The sequence below is a fragment of the Actinia tenebrosa genome, unplaced genomic scaffold (genome assembly GCF_029948245.1).
Source record: "Actinia tenebrosa isolate PJP-AT-01 unplaced genomic scaffold, QUT_ActTen_1.0 PGA_scaffold6__47_contigs__length_16458017, whole genome shotgun sequence".
NCBI classification, from domain to species: Eukaryota; Metazoa; Cnidaria; class Anthozoa; order Actiniaria; family Actiniidae; genus Actinia; species Actinia tenebrosa.
Window position 1 is genome coordinate 6,929,738 of NW_028292583.1, and position 15,414 is coordinate 6,945,151.

Here is a 15,414-nt window from a genome sequence, read left to right on the forward strand (position 1 = left end):
GGAAATGTACATTATTGCCTCCCGTATGACCGAGACATCGCTACGCCCCTGACACACATGCACAGTCTTATAAATTTTGTTCTCAATTTTAATTGTTCCTATATGTTTTTCAATAACAAGTTCCCCCTGCGTGGATTGTGACACCTCCTCGGATAAAAACGATTAATATTCTTGGTGATGTTAGCTTATTCTGTCAAGCCTTTGGCACTCCTTCACCCAAGTACAAGTGGTATCACAATGGCAAGGAATTCACATCTGACACAGAATTGTAAGTTGTAAAAGAGAAAGCTTGTAGCAGCAGTGTAACCCACTTGCCTCTCGGAACCATGAAAGGACAGAGACCCTTAAATGAAACAAACCTAGCTTACAGATTTCTTCATTATCTTTCCTAGAGCTCAAAACACCAGTATGGTGGATGGGAATAAACAACATGGAAGGTGTGGCAATTGAGATACCTTAGTTCATCCGTTATAGAAGACAACATTGCTTTCATTAGAAAGAGTATATTGAAATTAGTGATCTTCCGTGATTTCAGTGTAGTAACTTTAAATGACAAAAATCTACAGCTGTTTGAAATTCGAAAGTTCTATATGGAAACAACGACCAAGGGCCTACCAGCCTCGCTATCGCTATCATGATTTCAGTACATTCCAAATGCTCATAACTGTGCAGGGATTTAATTTATGACAACAGAACTCTCTAATGAAAATCTTATTTTTGAAATCATTGATTGTTTGTGGTGCTCGTTCCCAATCTTCCCTTCGTTTTCATTTTGTCTATAGGTTGTTGATCAAAAACGTAAAAGCAAAAAATGAAGGTGTTTACCAATGTGCTGCTGAAAACGACTGGGGCATGGTTGTATCTTCCACTTGGCTCAGAGTTGAAGGTTAGTGGTTAGTTGGTTATGTTCCCTAATTAGCTCTTAGCTAAATCTACTGACACTTAGCCGCCTCGAAAATAAATTAACACACGCTTCGATCGCGTCTAGAACGAAACTGAGACGTGAAACAACAAACGGCGCAGCACTACAACGCGACTGCTGTCGAGAGTACGAGAACCAACTGTTAGTCACACGGATAGAAACTTCGCCTGAAAGATCCTAAGAACGTTTGCTAGGAGGATAGGTCTGCCCTTAGTTCATACTTGACATGGTTTTCTTTGGTTATTTATAGCGCTTGTTATCCCATATATCCCTGGTCATTACGAATTCAAGGAATATATCTAGATATATCCCTTGAATCCTAATACTTTATATATAGCACTTGAATGCGTAATGAGGTTAGGGAGACAAACTTTTTATGAAGAAAGAAATCTTTTGAAAAATGACTATAGAAACTATCAGGAACCGGAACCCGGAACTTTGGCTTACCTATACCACACTGTATACTACATAGATAGCTGATGGTAATGATGGACAAAAAGTTGATTTAAGTTAAACTCATCACACGTAGATGAGCTTGGCGTTGGTGCTAGGGTGGGAGGAGCCTCGGGAACTCGGCGGAGGTCAGCGGTAACTATGGCAACCCTGTCACCTCCCACCTAGCACCGTCACACTGACTTGGCAGTGGAATACTTACCTATACTTACCTTAGTGGAGGGTGGGTGGGAAAACAAATAGCGTTGGTGTAGCGTACAAACTGCGTAAGCTAGCGTTAGCGATATGAGATAGCGCATAGCGTTAGCGAAATCGGATAGCACGTGGCGTTAGCGAAATTGGATAGCACCCGATGCAAGCTTCGTCCCCAGATACCATCTGTTCATCATTCATCTCATTGCGTGAGACATTAATTTGCTTATCAGATGGCCGCGAAGCTATAGCCTTTTGATGACAGATACTTGCGATAACAGGCAACTTAGTTCAAGTCTAACTTTGCTTAAATATTTTATTTAACCACATTTAAACTCGTCACACGTAGATGAGCTTGGCGTTGGTGCTTGGGTGGGAGGAGCCTCGGGAACTCGGCGGAGGTCAGCGGTAACTATGGCAACCCTGTCACCTCCAAATGATTCTCCAAGGTGCTTGGAGAGGAGGAACAGGAAGAAGGGCCTCCCACCACAATGATCCAAGCACCAACCCAAACTAAGGTCACTCCAGGAAATTAAGCTTGAGAAAGATAGCGCGAGATCGAGGCTAAGGATTCTGTAGGTGTCCGGATATAACTTTGATAAGCGTTACTAGTCCATCTGCCAAGGGTTTGGATCATGTGATCTGGAACACCATTGCGCGCTGCAACTGTGGCGGCTCCAATCCTGAAGCTATGGCTGGAAAAATTACCAGTCACTCCCGCACCAGCGAAAATATCCCTCAGCCACGACGTCAGCAACTCTCGAGACAATGGTTGGCCATTCTTTAATAAGAATAGTGGACCTGAAGCATTTCCTCTTTTATGCAGAAAAGCGGACATTGCAGTCACTGCACACAGTGGGGAGACGCCACAACCAATGTGAACATAGCACCCTGCGCGGAAAGGATCGGTTTTGGATGCTTTGATCCATACCCGTAAGCACGATGGTCGGTCCAAATTATCAAACGACAAGTCCGAGACCTGCAGGTGAATGGTGGGGTCGAAACTGGCCAAGCTGGAGACCGTAAACTCTGCCGATCGCAGGAAACCAAAGTATGCGAGCGTACATGACGACCAAAACATGGCATGGTCGAACGAGTCAATATCCAGGGCCTTGAAAATGGTGAGCATGAGAGCGTCGGTAATCGGTAGACGCTGTGAAAACTGGGACCCTTGGAAACGTTTAATGCCCCGAAAGACTTGATGCAGCCGCGGACAATTTACCAATGGATCTGCGTGACCCTGCTCGATGTGAAGGGCCCGAACCGCTGACAGGTAGACTTTAATAGACCGATGCTGAAGCGACTGTGCCAGAAACGTTACAAAAAGACATAAAGTTCTCTCATCTGCAGGTAAGACAGGAACTTTGCCAAGCTGATGGCAAAATCAATAAATTTACGCTGAGCAGACGCGTAAGTGCGACGTGTGGTGGGAGCCAGGCCATTTAGGAGGAATTCCTGACACTGTTTCTTTAGAGTGGACTGGTCAAGTTGAGAAGAAGCTGATGCGGAATTGGAGTTGGGGATCGGTGTGCTGAAGGAGCCAAACGCCTGAACTCCTGCCAACGAAAACGGGATAAGGCATCAGCGATTGCATTGTGGACGCCGGGTATGTGGAGCGACGAAAAGGAAAAGTTAAAGCGCGCTGCCGCTAGCAACAGACTGCGCAACAGCCGCATCAGGTCGGGGACTTTAGAAGTCCTGCCGTTCAGCATGAACACCACAGCCTCGTTGTCGGAACGAAAGATGACATGCTTTTTGGACCACCGATGGCCCCACACATGCGCGGCTAGAACGATCGGAAAGAGTTCCTTATATGCAATAGATTGAGAACCCTGCTTCTCCAACCAGACACCGTTGAACCACGCTTGGTCCAGAAAAGCTCCATAACCAATTGCTCCTGAGGCGTCCGATACCACCTGGGTATCGCCTACGACTGGGATACCAGGATACAGCCAAAAAGAAACCCCGTGCCACGTAGAGAGGAACTGGTGCCACCAGTCTAAGTCGCGATGGAACTCGCAATTCAGACGTATAGGATGGTCTCGCTTGCGGAAACAGCCTAGCAGGTCAATCATGCGCCGTATAAACGTGCGACCAGGCCACACCACCTTCGCTGCGTGGTGGAGGTGGCCAATCAACGATTCTAGGTGATGTCTATTACACCAGCGTCGCGACCGCCAGGTAGCAATCAACAGTTTAAGGTTGCATAACTTATCTGCTGGCAAACGAGCAATTTGGTTCACTGAGTCCAATTCGATGCCTAAAACAACCAGGGTAGTATCAGGGCCTATGCATTTGTCGGGATGTAGCGGAACACCTAGAGTGCGGCATACTTGACGTGACTTAGCTAGGTTAACTGCGCAGGCGTCAGTGTTAGGAGGGCCCGCCATGATAAAATCATCAAGATAATGAACGAGATTGCTAACTTGGTAATTGTTCACCAAAATCCACTCTATCATCGAGGCTACCGCATTGAAAATAAACGGGGCTGATCGAAGACCAAAAGGTAACGCTAAGTCAACGTAATACTTTCCGCGCCACTTCATACCGAGAAGGTACCTGTCAGAAGGATGAACCGGAATATTACGGTAGGCCGATTCGACGTCGAACTTTGCCATCAGTGCTCCGGTACCAAGGCTAGAGATCATCCGAATGATTTGATTAACCCTGACATACTGAAGGGTAAAAGCCTCGCGGTCGATACCATCGTTCACGCTAAGTCCCCTGGGAGATGAAAGGTCGACTATGAGCCTCCATTTTCCAGGCTGGCCACGCTTAGGTATCACCCCAAAGCTGCTGACGTGCAGGTCAGGAAGGGGAGGTTCGGAGAAGGGGCCCGCGACCCTGTTCGACCTGACCTCGTTTTGCAGATACGAATCAATCACCTGAGGGTTGTGGATAGCGGTTTCCTTGTTACTCTTGGCCGATCTTAAAGAGCTGAGTTGACTTTGGAATCCAACTTTGAAACCATATCGAATCCCACTTAAAACATAAGCCACTTCAATCTGGTCTGGGTGTGATAGCAACTCTTGGGAAAACCACTCAACACTAAGGGGCGTGACGTCAGATACCAACGGGAGGTTAAGCATAGCTGAAAGAAGATACAATACGACCGTGAAAATAATAGTGACCGGCAGATGTTCCGAACTGCTCACACGACTTAAAAAGAGATACGTGAGGCGATAAACGACGAGTAAAGCTAATTACCCTAGATAGGAACTTAGACGGGGTAAAATTACATGCACATAAACATAATATATCGAGAGTAAAGTATATGCTATGGGAGGGGGAGGACCCACTCTGGCGATAACACGGGACTCGAAAAGAACGAAAAATTAGCAAAATAAACGCGTAAGAGGGTCCCGACGTAAAGCTTGAAATGCTGTTGCGATAGCTTACAAAGGGACCTACAGAGACAGCTAGAAGACGGCTTAATTGTCCTAATAACGCCGCAGCCAATCATAGAGGCCAGACTGACAGCAAAGCTAATTTCTTAAGGGCCTGGTTACGCGAAAAGATTGTATCAAGGTTTTGTAAATATAACGCGCTAAAAGGTATGACTGCATAGAGAGATAACACAAAAGTCCTAGCACGAAAGGTTTTTTTTTTTTTTTTTTTTTTTTTTTTTAAATATATATATATATATGTATATATATTATATGCAATGAAATACCAATGACATTGTCTGCGTTTCTTATAAAGCCTAGCATGCAGAAAAGAAATAACGACGGAACGAAATGTCCCGAGACCATTGAAACGTTCCAGACAATTGACAATACACAATCTAAATGCACTTGAACTGTCTAGACAAGATTACGAGCGAAAACTATAGAGTGCTATACAAGATAGCTAAAGCTAAAGAACAAATTAAACGGAACATTTTTTTTTTTTTTTGTAAGAACCATAAGTATAACGTAAAGTACTAGCGTGCTTGGATTAGCGGCGCTTAGACCTGTGAAGTTCCCCCGACGACTCGGCAAACGTGGATTTCCGTTTGGACTCCGAAGACTCGTCGATCCCACTCGGGCAATCTACCAAGCGATGGCGGCCAGAACATGAAGAGCACTTGTGTGCGAAGCGGCAGCCACTATAACGCGAAGAACACTGCCCCCGATTCCAAGAACGGCATATGGTGTCGCTATTGGATGAGCCCTTGGGTTCTGCTCCTTCAGCAGCTGTAGCACTGAGAGCGCGTGGGACAGATCCCGCGGTGTGGAAACTGTAGAGCTGGCTATTGATGTGCGACCAGTCTGTGAGTTTGCTTGCTGCTGCGTGTTCACGAAAAGCCTTATCGTAAGACAGCCAAGCCCGGCCGCTAAACTGGCGATAGGTTCGCAGAATAAGCAGCTTGTAGAGCAAAAGATCTTGCCAGCGATTGGGAAAATAAGAAGTCAGCACGAGCGAGTAAATGCTGAACGCCTCGACCCACGTCATTATGTCCTCTACCTTTCGCCGCTGGCGCTTGGGCGTAGAGGTCAAAACGATGCGACCATCAAAGAAGAGTTGGGGCTCGTTTTCCGTCTCCACCAGGTTAGGAGAAATGAGATCGCTCATGTCGACGAACTTGCCACTGACGATCTGGGTAACCAGCTTTGCGGGAACGGGAGAGCAACCTGGGCCAACGATAAAAGGCTGATGCAAGACCGCCGAAACAGATGGCAATGATGGCGCCCAAACCGACGAGACGGAGCTCGGCACAGATGCTGAGAAAGCTAGCGTAGCGCTCGTGTCAGCCAATGACTGCGATGGTAGCGTAAAAGTGCTGGCGAATGAAGGTACAGGTAAAATAGACGTACCTGTAGCGTCCTGCGTAGCAGAAACCACTGCGGAGGTGGAAGAAGTTGGCAGTGCAGGCTGTGAAGAATAAGGTGGCGAGGAGGACGAGTTTCCTGACCCATTTGCAGAGGATGCCTCCAAAACCGCTTGAACAACCTCCCGGATAATCTCCTGCCGGTCTTCTGCAGAGAGTACGGCCGTACTACTTCGTGTAGCCCGAGACATAACGAGAGTATAGCGTAAAAACAAATAGCGTTGGTGTAGCGTACAAACTGCGTAAGCTAGCGTTAGCGATATGAGATAGCGCATAGCGTTAGCGAAATCGGATAGCACGTGGCGTTAGCGAAATTGGATAGCACCCGATGCAAGCTTCGTCCCCAGATACCATCTGTTCATCATTCATCTCATTGCGTGAGACATTAATTTGCTTATCAGATGGCCGCGAAGCTATAGCCTTTTGATGACAGATACTTGCGATAACAGGCAACTTAGTTCAAGTCTAACTTTGCTTAAATATTTTATTTAACCACATACAAAAAGTTGATTTAAGTCTTTGGTGAAGCTCATTAACGTTGACTAAACAGAATTGAAAAGTGTTTGTTTCGAGTACTCCCTCACGGGAATTAAGGAACAATTTGATAATCGGATTAATGACGTCCTTTGGGACTAGTTTTTGTATGAAACTTTCTCAACTTCTCTACTAACTATGTTCTCGGTAACTAACTCTTACAAAGAGAGATCATCACCTTAGTGAGACATTTCTGTAATCGGAGCTTAGAGGAGCTTAATTCCAGCATTTAAAATGTTCAAATACTCACGGTAATACCTGTAAAACTTTCAATGAATATTCTTCAGTAATACTAGATAAGACCTATGTAGTTGAATTTTCAAGCTCAGATTTTAGAGGACTGATAATTTACATGTCCTTTTACTTCCAGCAAGACCTCCTAAAATCAAGAATTTCGGTCCATTCTACTTATTTGAGAATACAGACGCAGTATTGCCATGTAATTCAGATGCTGTACCTATTGCTCAGCATAGTTGGTACAAGAATGATCAACTCCTTACCATTGGCGGACGGTATTCTGTAGGTGGTCACAATTCCCTTGTAATTGCCAATGTTATAAGTACCGATGAAGGAAATTACACTTGTAAGGCAAAAAATGTTCTGGGCGAGGACAATGCTTCGAATACCGCAACTTTTTATGGTAAGTAAATTTTATATCTAGGATCTATAAGGATCATTCCCTTCACAGGAATAGTCTTAAGGAATACAAGTCATGTACATGTAGAATGATCACAATGTACAATAGCCCTCTTTAGCTTGGTATGTAAATTGCCCATTTCAGATCACATGACATTCCCTCGAGAATTGTTCTTTTATGACGAACATGTTAAAATATTTACACATGAAAGAATCAACTCCCAAGGGTGGCATCACATGGTCTGAAATGTACACAACAAACAACGAAGCTGAACAAGAGGTCTATCCTTTTTTCGAGAAGCAAAGTATTTTTGTTCTTTCACGACTCGTCCTCTTGGCCCTAAGACACATGCGCTCTGTGCTGCTGAGTTAAGGGACTGTTCATTAATTATGCCTTGGGGGGCTAGAGGAAAAGTAGGGGGCTTTGAAAAAAAAATCACACAAAGAAGGGGGGCTTTGATAGTATTTGCTGACTTAAAGGGGGCGTTGAAGCAAATAATTAAGGTCACGAGGAGGGGGGTGGTCAAAAACACTTTTTTAGATAGAATTGGGGGGGGGGGGGGGGGGGGGGAGGGGGCTGTGACTTTTTCCAAGGTTTCTTTCGATTTTTCCTCCAGCCCACTCTAGGCATAATTAATGAACAGTCCCTAAAAAACTCAAGTCACTAATCAACTAAATTAAAATCATTCCTCAAAGTTATCATAGGGAAAATCTCTGTCTTCCATAATATTTGTCTTAAATTTGATTCCTTTTATTAAATTGCTTCTTTGACTTTAAACAGACAGAACAGAAATCTTTAGATTTTCACCCAAGAACATGGTCATAACATTGAAGAAAGCTTTGGAATTCCATTGCGAAGCGGGGGCTGATAAAAGACTCAAACCTTTCTTGAAATATAAGTGGCTCAAAGATGGCAGGCTAATTGAATATGATTCTCGAGTGCGGTGGATCCAAAACCAGAACATTCTGAGGATTGAAGATGCTAATTTTAATGATGGGGCTATATACACTTGCATTGCATTCACCAATGTTCCCCTGAAAACTGAGGACAGAGCAACAGCCATTGCTGATGTAAAAGGTACTGTTCAACATAAGTTAAACCTCTAAAACCTCGATAACTTCCAGGAGATCTGCCGCTTGTCTTGGTTAACCAACAATTAGAAACTACGGTGGTAGATGAATAGATAATTCTTTTACTTATACACAGTATAATACATAAATATAAATAAGAATAATCAAGAATTGCGTCGATTGCGTCGACATTGTCACTTGCAAAGGTTAGGTGTCTTCATCCGTATACATAGGCAGCAGGGAAAACTGTAGCAATTTGGAAGTTCATTAACATAGATTAGAAAAATGGGGACTTACATTGTTAAAATGGTATACCTGAGGAACGCCACAACTAAGCGTACGACAGTCCGAAAGAGAACCATTGACGAAACCGCGTTGAAAGCGGTTATCAAGATTGAAACCAATCATTGGAAGTGTAAACCGCACGGTATTCTTTTAACTTGGCCACTATTATAGTGTAGTTAACAGTATCAGAAAGTCCAAGAACGCCACTGCACTTACATTGCCTTTGTCGATATTAAGCGCCACTGGAGTCTTATATGGCTTCAATCAAAGCAGTTACAGTAGAGGACCAAAATCAGATTGGCAATTAGGGATACGGTTATTAGTACGTTTGTTATGAAGTACGCATGAAGGTAAAATTAAGTTAGTTTTTGTGCGTGTTTCTTTCAGGTGTTCCGTCCCCACCTTCAAACCTTAAGATTAACGGTTGTCACGACCGAGCTACCACCATCACCTGGAAAAAGGAACAAGACAATGATGCACCAATCACCCACTTTGTCGTTGAACAAGAATCCACCTTCTTCCCAGAGGAATGGCATGTGATTGTCAATATCACTGACCCCACGAAAACATCTTATTCTCTGCAACTAACAGCTTGGGCAAACTTAATATTTAGAATGCGAGCTATCAATAAGATTGGTCCCAGCCGAGCAAGCATGCCGACACCAAAAGGGCAGTGCATTACTACCTTGTTTAGTAAGTTAGAATCGATTACACCTTTTGAATGCCAGTTGTTTATTAAGGTGTTGATCAATGATTGCCAGTCATTGTCTCTAGTCCTTGGTAGATAATAATAATAATAATAATAATAATAATAATAATGATAATAATAATAATGATAATGATATAATCACATACGACACCGAGCTCGTAGGGACTCGAACATGGGTCGCATTGGTGAGAAGTGAGCGCTCACACCGCTACGCCACCAATGCGTCCCGTCATCCCGTCATGCAACCCGATAAGTTTACTTTATAACTGAGTTAAATATATGAATTTAATCCAACAGGGCCACTTATGTATCCCAGAAATTTGAGAGGAGTACCAGGAAAAGCTAATGAGCTTGATATTGCTTGGACGGTAAGAGTTGCTTGAATGTCAGTATATTTATTTTGGATAGTAGAGCCGGGCAGCCCAAGCAATCCTCTTGTGTACAATTTACTGTAAATGTTTGTGGTCAATCTGCTAAAATACAAAAGTGAGGTTTGTAAATCTTGACAAAACTTTAATATGATTTTGAATGTGATTTAGTTAGTGACGGGTACTATAAAATTTGAGCCCGATCCGAGGCTTATTTGCCTATAGATTTTTCAAAATTTGTTCTCTCCCTCATGAATTACTATAGGGTTAATTCATATTCTCTATCACGTAGACCATGACGAAGCTGGAAGCCAATGGTCCAAGATTACATTACATCCTCGAGTACAGCAAGGTTCTTGATAACGGACACGAAGGAAAAATACAGAAAGCAGTTATCATGGATCCAAATGTCGGTATTTATTCAATCCCAGATGCAGGATACTACCAACTGTGGAAGTTCCAGATTACAGCAAAGAATGACGTTGGTGAAGGACCAATAAGCGATATTAATACATCATTCTCCGGTCAAGATGCTCCATCATCCATACCAGAAAACGTAACGATGGAAGAAATATCTTCACATTCCATTGAGTTGTCATGGGATCGTGTTTTGGTGACTAGAGGAAGTGTTGATGGATATAATGTAAGTTATTTTCCAAATTTCCTCTTCCGCTGCTCTTGGGTCCTTTACAATCTCCACGATGCTTTAATCCTTAGTAAACACCTCAAAGTTGTTAATAAGAATGTCTTGCTTTTAACAAAAAAAATTTTATTTATTGAAAATATTTATTAGTTCCTTTTCTAGATGGCCGCTAAGTGTATCCACCTGTCCATCATCCATTCATTTATTTATTTACTCATTCATTTAAGTAACATGATTTGTCTTTAGATCTATTATTGGGGTCTAAGCAAGTTAGGAACTAGCAGTCGAAGAAAAGGGATCCCTGTAGAAGCTAAAGTCTTCAAGGCCATGTCAACCTCTGAAGATGTTCAGAAGCAAACGCTTACAGGACTAACACCCTACACAAACTATACTCTGGCAATTAAGGCCTTTAACAGTGGAGGAGAGGGGCCACAGAGCGCCGAGGTCAAGTTTGCTACTTTGCAAGATGGTGAGTATAATAATAATGATGATGATGATGATGATGATGATAATACTATTAATAATAATGGGATTAACAATCGATTCCATAGAGTGGCTCGTCTTCCACTGGATTCTAATTGGAATTCAGAAGTTGGTTTTTGCGGAGGGAGGAAAGCCGGAGAACCCGGAAAACCCTCGAAGCACAGGAGAGAAACAATTGTTTCAAACAACTCAACTCACATACAACACCGAGCTGGTCGGGACTCGAACATGGGTCGCATTGGTGAGAAGTGAGCGCTCTCACCGCTACGCCACCAATGCATCCCGTCATGCAACCCGATAAGTTTACTTTATAACTGAGTTAAATATATGAATTTAATCCAACAGGGCCACTTATGTATCCCAGAAATTTGAGAGGAGTACCAGGAAAAGCTAATGAGCTTGATATTGCTTGGACGGTAAGAGTTGCTTGAATGTCAGTATATTTATTTTGGATAGTAGAGCCGGGCAGCCCAAGCAATCCTCTTGTGTACAATTTACCGTAAATGTTTGTGGTCAATCTGCTAAAATACAAAAGTGAGGTTTGTAAATCTTGACAAAACTTTAATATGATTTTGAATGTGATTTAGTTAGTGACGGGTACTATAAATTTTGAGCCCGATCCGAGGCTTATTTGCCTAGATTCAGTTGCACAATTTGTTCTCTCCCTCATGAATTACTATAGGGTTAATCCATATTCTCTATCACATAGACCATGACGAAGCTGGAAGCCAATGGTCCAGGATTACATTACATCCTCAAGTACAGCAAGGTTCTTGATAACGGACAGGAAGGAAAAATACAGAAAGCAGTTATCATGGATCCAAATGTCGGTATTTATTCAATCCCAGATGCAGGATACTACGAACAGTGGAAGTTCCAGATTACAGCAAAGAATGACTTTGGTGAAGGACCAATAAGCGATATTAATACATCATTCTCCGGTCAAGATGCTCCATCATCCATACCAGAAAACGTAACGATGGAAGAAATATCTTCACATTCCATTGAGTTGTCATGGGATCGTGTTTTGGTGACTAGAGGAAGTGTTGATGGATATAATGTAAGTTATTTTCCAAATTTCCTCTTCCGCTGCTCTTGGGTCCTTTACAATCTCCACGATGCTTTAATCCTTAGTAAACACCTCAAAGTTGTTAATAAGAATGTCTTGCTTTTAACAAAAAAAATTTTATTTATTGAAAATATTTATTAGTTCCTTTTCTAGATGGCCGCTAAGTGTATCCACCTGTCCATCATCCATTCATTTATTTATTTACTCATTCATTTAAGTAACATGATTTGTCTTTAGATCTATTATTGGGGTCTAAGCAAGTTAGGAACTCGCAGTCGAAGAAAAGGGATCCCAGTAGAAGCTAAAGTCTTCAAGGCCATGTCAACCTCTGAAGATGTTCAGAAGCAAACACTTACAGGACTAACGCCTTACACAAACTATACTCTGGCAATTAAGGCCTTTAACAGTGGAGGAGAGGGGCCGCAGAGCGCCGAGGTCAAGTTTGTTACTCTGCCGCAAGATGGTAAGTATTTTGCCGTTATAGAGTCGTCATTAAACTTTGTACTATTACTAGGTAATAACTTGAGATCAGTTATAATCTGCCGACAGCCATAGCGTTGGTGAGGTGTCGATGAAGTTTCTACTAGAGATTTGGTGATAGTTCTTTTCATGGCAATATGTCCCTGCTTGGCTGGTCATTAAATACACAATTCCTGACCAAACCTACATTATATATTGAAGTTCGTTTACAGTGGCAGTGAAGTTTTGCCATATGTGTCTTCATTGCCTATTGATAGATAATTCTTAAATGCAAAAAAGAGGCATCCAGTTTATCCATATTTATACTGATTTTGATGAATCATAGTGACTGGCCCAGCAGCGTCTGACTTCAAGGCTCAAGCCTTCTCCAGCTACATCTTTGCAAACTGGGGGGAACCTGCTGATAATAATGGAACTCTCTTAGGATATTCCATTGGTGCAGTAAAACATGAAGACAAGGAAACGATTAAACCTGTCAACCAAGTGCAGTTGCTTGACTTGTCCATAAACACGTTTGAACACCTTTTCAAAAATATGGAACCTGAGACTCGCTATGTTATATATCTCCAAGCCAAGACAGTGAACGTCCCTGGACAAGTGTTGAAAGCTGATGTGAAGACAATTGCACCAGCTAGTAAGTACTTTGACGTTTCTCATTGATGTACTTGTGCAATCCCTAATAGACTAGCTTATTAAATACAGTATATCAAATATTTTTCTTTTGTCCTCTATTCTATTCTTTCTACCTCCTATCACTTGTTTTTTTCCCCTTCCTTAGTTTCGTTTCCTTTCTTGATCTTCTTTACCCATCCTTTTTTACTGTTATACTGCTCAGTCTTAAGAACGTGTAATGTAATTTCAATCTCAAAATGAAACGTTTCCAACACAGAATTATTTTTTGAACAAATGTTTTTGTTTCTCTTTTCCAGAGCCAACTAAACCAAGAGCACCTCTAGCAGTTGCTCATTCCGCTACAGCTGTCAACATTACTTTTCTATTAGGAGAAACAGCTGGTGGATATCCCTTGGAGTTTATGGTCAAATACAGGGGGAAATGTAAGTTACTACATATCTTCAACTTACTAACTCCCTACAGCCAACCCAATGATATCATACCATCAACCTACTGACACCCTACCATCAACCTACTGACACCCTACCATCAACCTACTGACACCCTACCATCAACCTACTGACACCCTACCATCAACCTACTGACACCCTACCATCAATCTACTGACACCTTACTTGCTGTAATTGCAGCCACCAATGGAAGTTTCAAGGAGACAGGCTGGTTTGACCATCTAAAGAAGAGATGGACTGTGGTAGATAATTTGGCTAAAAATCGTCTTTACCAGTTTATTACTGTGAGCAGAAATAAGCTTGGAAGCAGTCCTGATAGTCCACCAACAGATACTCGTCCTTTGCATCACGTTGTTCCTGCAGCAGGTAAGATACTAATTTTAAATTATCTGTTCCATTGAAAGAAAGGTAGATTTATTGATCGATTGATTGACTGATTAAGAAACATAGTGTCCCATGGTGTACTTTGGGTGGGGCAAACATTTACTATTTAGTAAATTAAATATATTTATAACTACTTTTTTTTATTGTAGCATCTGGCACGAGAGAGGATATTCCATTCTACAGAGCACCATGGTTTATAATCTTAATAGTTTTCAATATTTACTGGGTTGCCTGTGGCAGCCCATTCTAAATTTACGTCTGTTTTTCTGATTTCTCCCAAACCAATTTAACAGGAAGAAGTTTGAATTCATTTGAGTTTTACATCGATTTTTACACCCCCCATACGTATTGCGCTTGGCACATAATGCCTTTTGACTTTAACGAGTGCCAAAAATGTTCACGCTTTATTTTTTATGAGTAGTTTTTTTCAAGTAGTCTTATGAAAATATTCATTTTATGTACCCTTTCGTGAATTTGAAACTAAAAAAATAAAATAAATAAAGTCCCATGCAAAATTTGAGGATTTTGCCATCTTGAAGTTCAAAACATGTATGAGTCCTAAATAAAAATTTGAAGGTTATTCAGGTTTTTGAGTTGTTTGTGTGTGTGTGTGCGTGTGTGTGCGTGTGTGCGTGGCTGCGTGTGTGTGTGTGTGCGTGCGTGCGTGTGTGTGCGTGCGTGGCTGCGTGTGCGTGGCTGCGTGTGTGTGTGCGTGTGCGTGTGTGCGTGTGCGTGTGTGTGCGTGCGTGTGTGTGTGTGCGTGTGTGTGTGTGCGTGTGTGCGTGTGTGCGTGTGTGCGGTGCGTGTGCGTGTGTGTGTGTGTGTGTGTGCGTGTGTGTGTGTGTGTGTGTGTGTGTGTGTGTGTGTGGCGTAAATCGAACATGTAATTGCGAATCCTAAAGCTGGGATTTGACGTAGACGGGAGTGGAATAGCCCACTTCCGAGATATGCTTCGCTCTTCAAGCACAAAAGTTTCAGTACGAGGCTACGTGCTAAATTAAACTTATTCTTTTCTCCTGTCACGAATCACTGAGCATTATGCACAAGCCTCACATTGAATCCTTTGTGTGTGACAAGGGAAGCATATCTCGGAAGTAGGTTATTTGGACTTCAAATTTTCGTAGTAAAAGATAGTAATTCAACATGAGGGACAAAAAAAGTAACGCATGAGAGAGGGGAAAAAAAGTATATAAATAAAAGAAAGCTACTATGAACAACCTACTGAAAATTTTTCATCAAGCATTGAATATTATATAGCCCCCGAATAGTGCTTACGCCTTTTCGACCTCTATC

General features: G+C 42.3%; 3 protein-coding genes across 4 annotated transcripts in view; 1 reads left to right on the forward strand and 2 right to left on the reverse strand.

Annotated features, from left to right (window-relative positions):
* LOC116296778 (hemicentin-1) overlaps positions 1-14,701 on the forward strand; it is a 63,736-nt gene extending 49,035 nt beyond the window's left edge. For both annotated transcript variants that reach the window (XM_089039300.1, XM_089039299.1), the window contains exons 34-49: positions 121-268; positions 393-437; positions 783-886; positions 7,282-7,551; positions 8,329-8,625; positions 9,291-9,596; positions 9,910-9,980; positions 10,273-10,623; positions 10,870-11,092; positions 11,452-11,522; positions 11,816-12,166; positions 12,413-12,638; positions 12,981-13,289; positions 13,585-13,710; positions 13,918-14,103; positions 14,271-14,701. In XM_089039300.1, the coding sequence (XP_088895426.1) occupies positions 121-268; positions 393-437; positions 783-886; positions 7,282-7,551; positions 8,329-8,625; positions 9,291-9,596; positions 9,910-9,980; positions 10,273-10,623; positions 10,870-11,092; positions 11,452-11,522; positions 11,816-12,166; positions 12,413-12,638; positions 12,981-13,289; positions 13,585-13,710; positions 13,918-14,103; positions 14,271-14,371 (3,185 nt within the window). In that variant the 3' untranslated portion in view covers positions 14,372-14,701. The remainder of the gene's footprint in view (positions 1-120; positions 269-392; positions 438-782; positions 887-7,281; positions 7,552-8,328; positions 8,626-9,290; positions 9,597-9,909; positions 9,981-10,272; positions 10,624-10,869; positions 11,093-11,451; positions 11,523-11,815; positions 12,167-12,412; positions 12,639-12,980; positions 13,290-13,584; positions 13,711-13,917; positions 14,104-14,270) is intronic.
* LOC148905962 (uncharacterized) lies at positions 1,893-3,000 on the reverse strand. The gene has a single exon (XM_089039301.1). It carries the CDS (start codon positions 2,694-2,696, stop codon positions 2,100-2,102), a length of 597 nt encoding a protein of 198 aa, XP_088895427.1. The 5' UTR covers positions 2,697-3,000; the 3' UTR covers positions 1,893-2,099.
* Positions 5,463-6,652, reverse strand: LOC148905963 (uncharacterized). Its single transcript, XM_089039302.1, has one exon. It carries the CDS (start codon positions 6,650-6,652, stop codon positions 5,504-5,506), a length of 1,149 nt encoding a protein of 382 aa, XP_088895428.1. The 3' UTR covers positions 5,463-5,503.
* Positions 14,702-15,414: the final 713 nt, after the last annotated feature.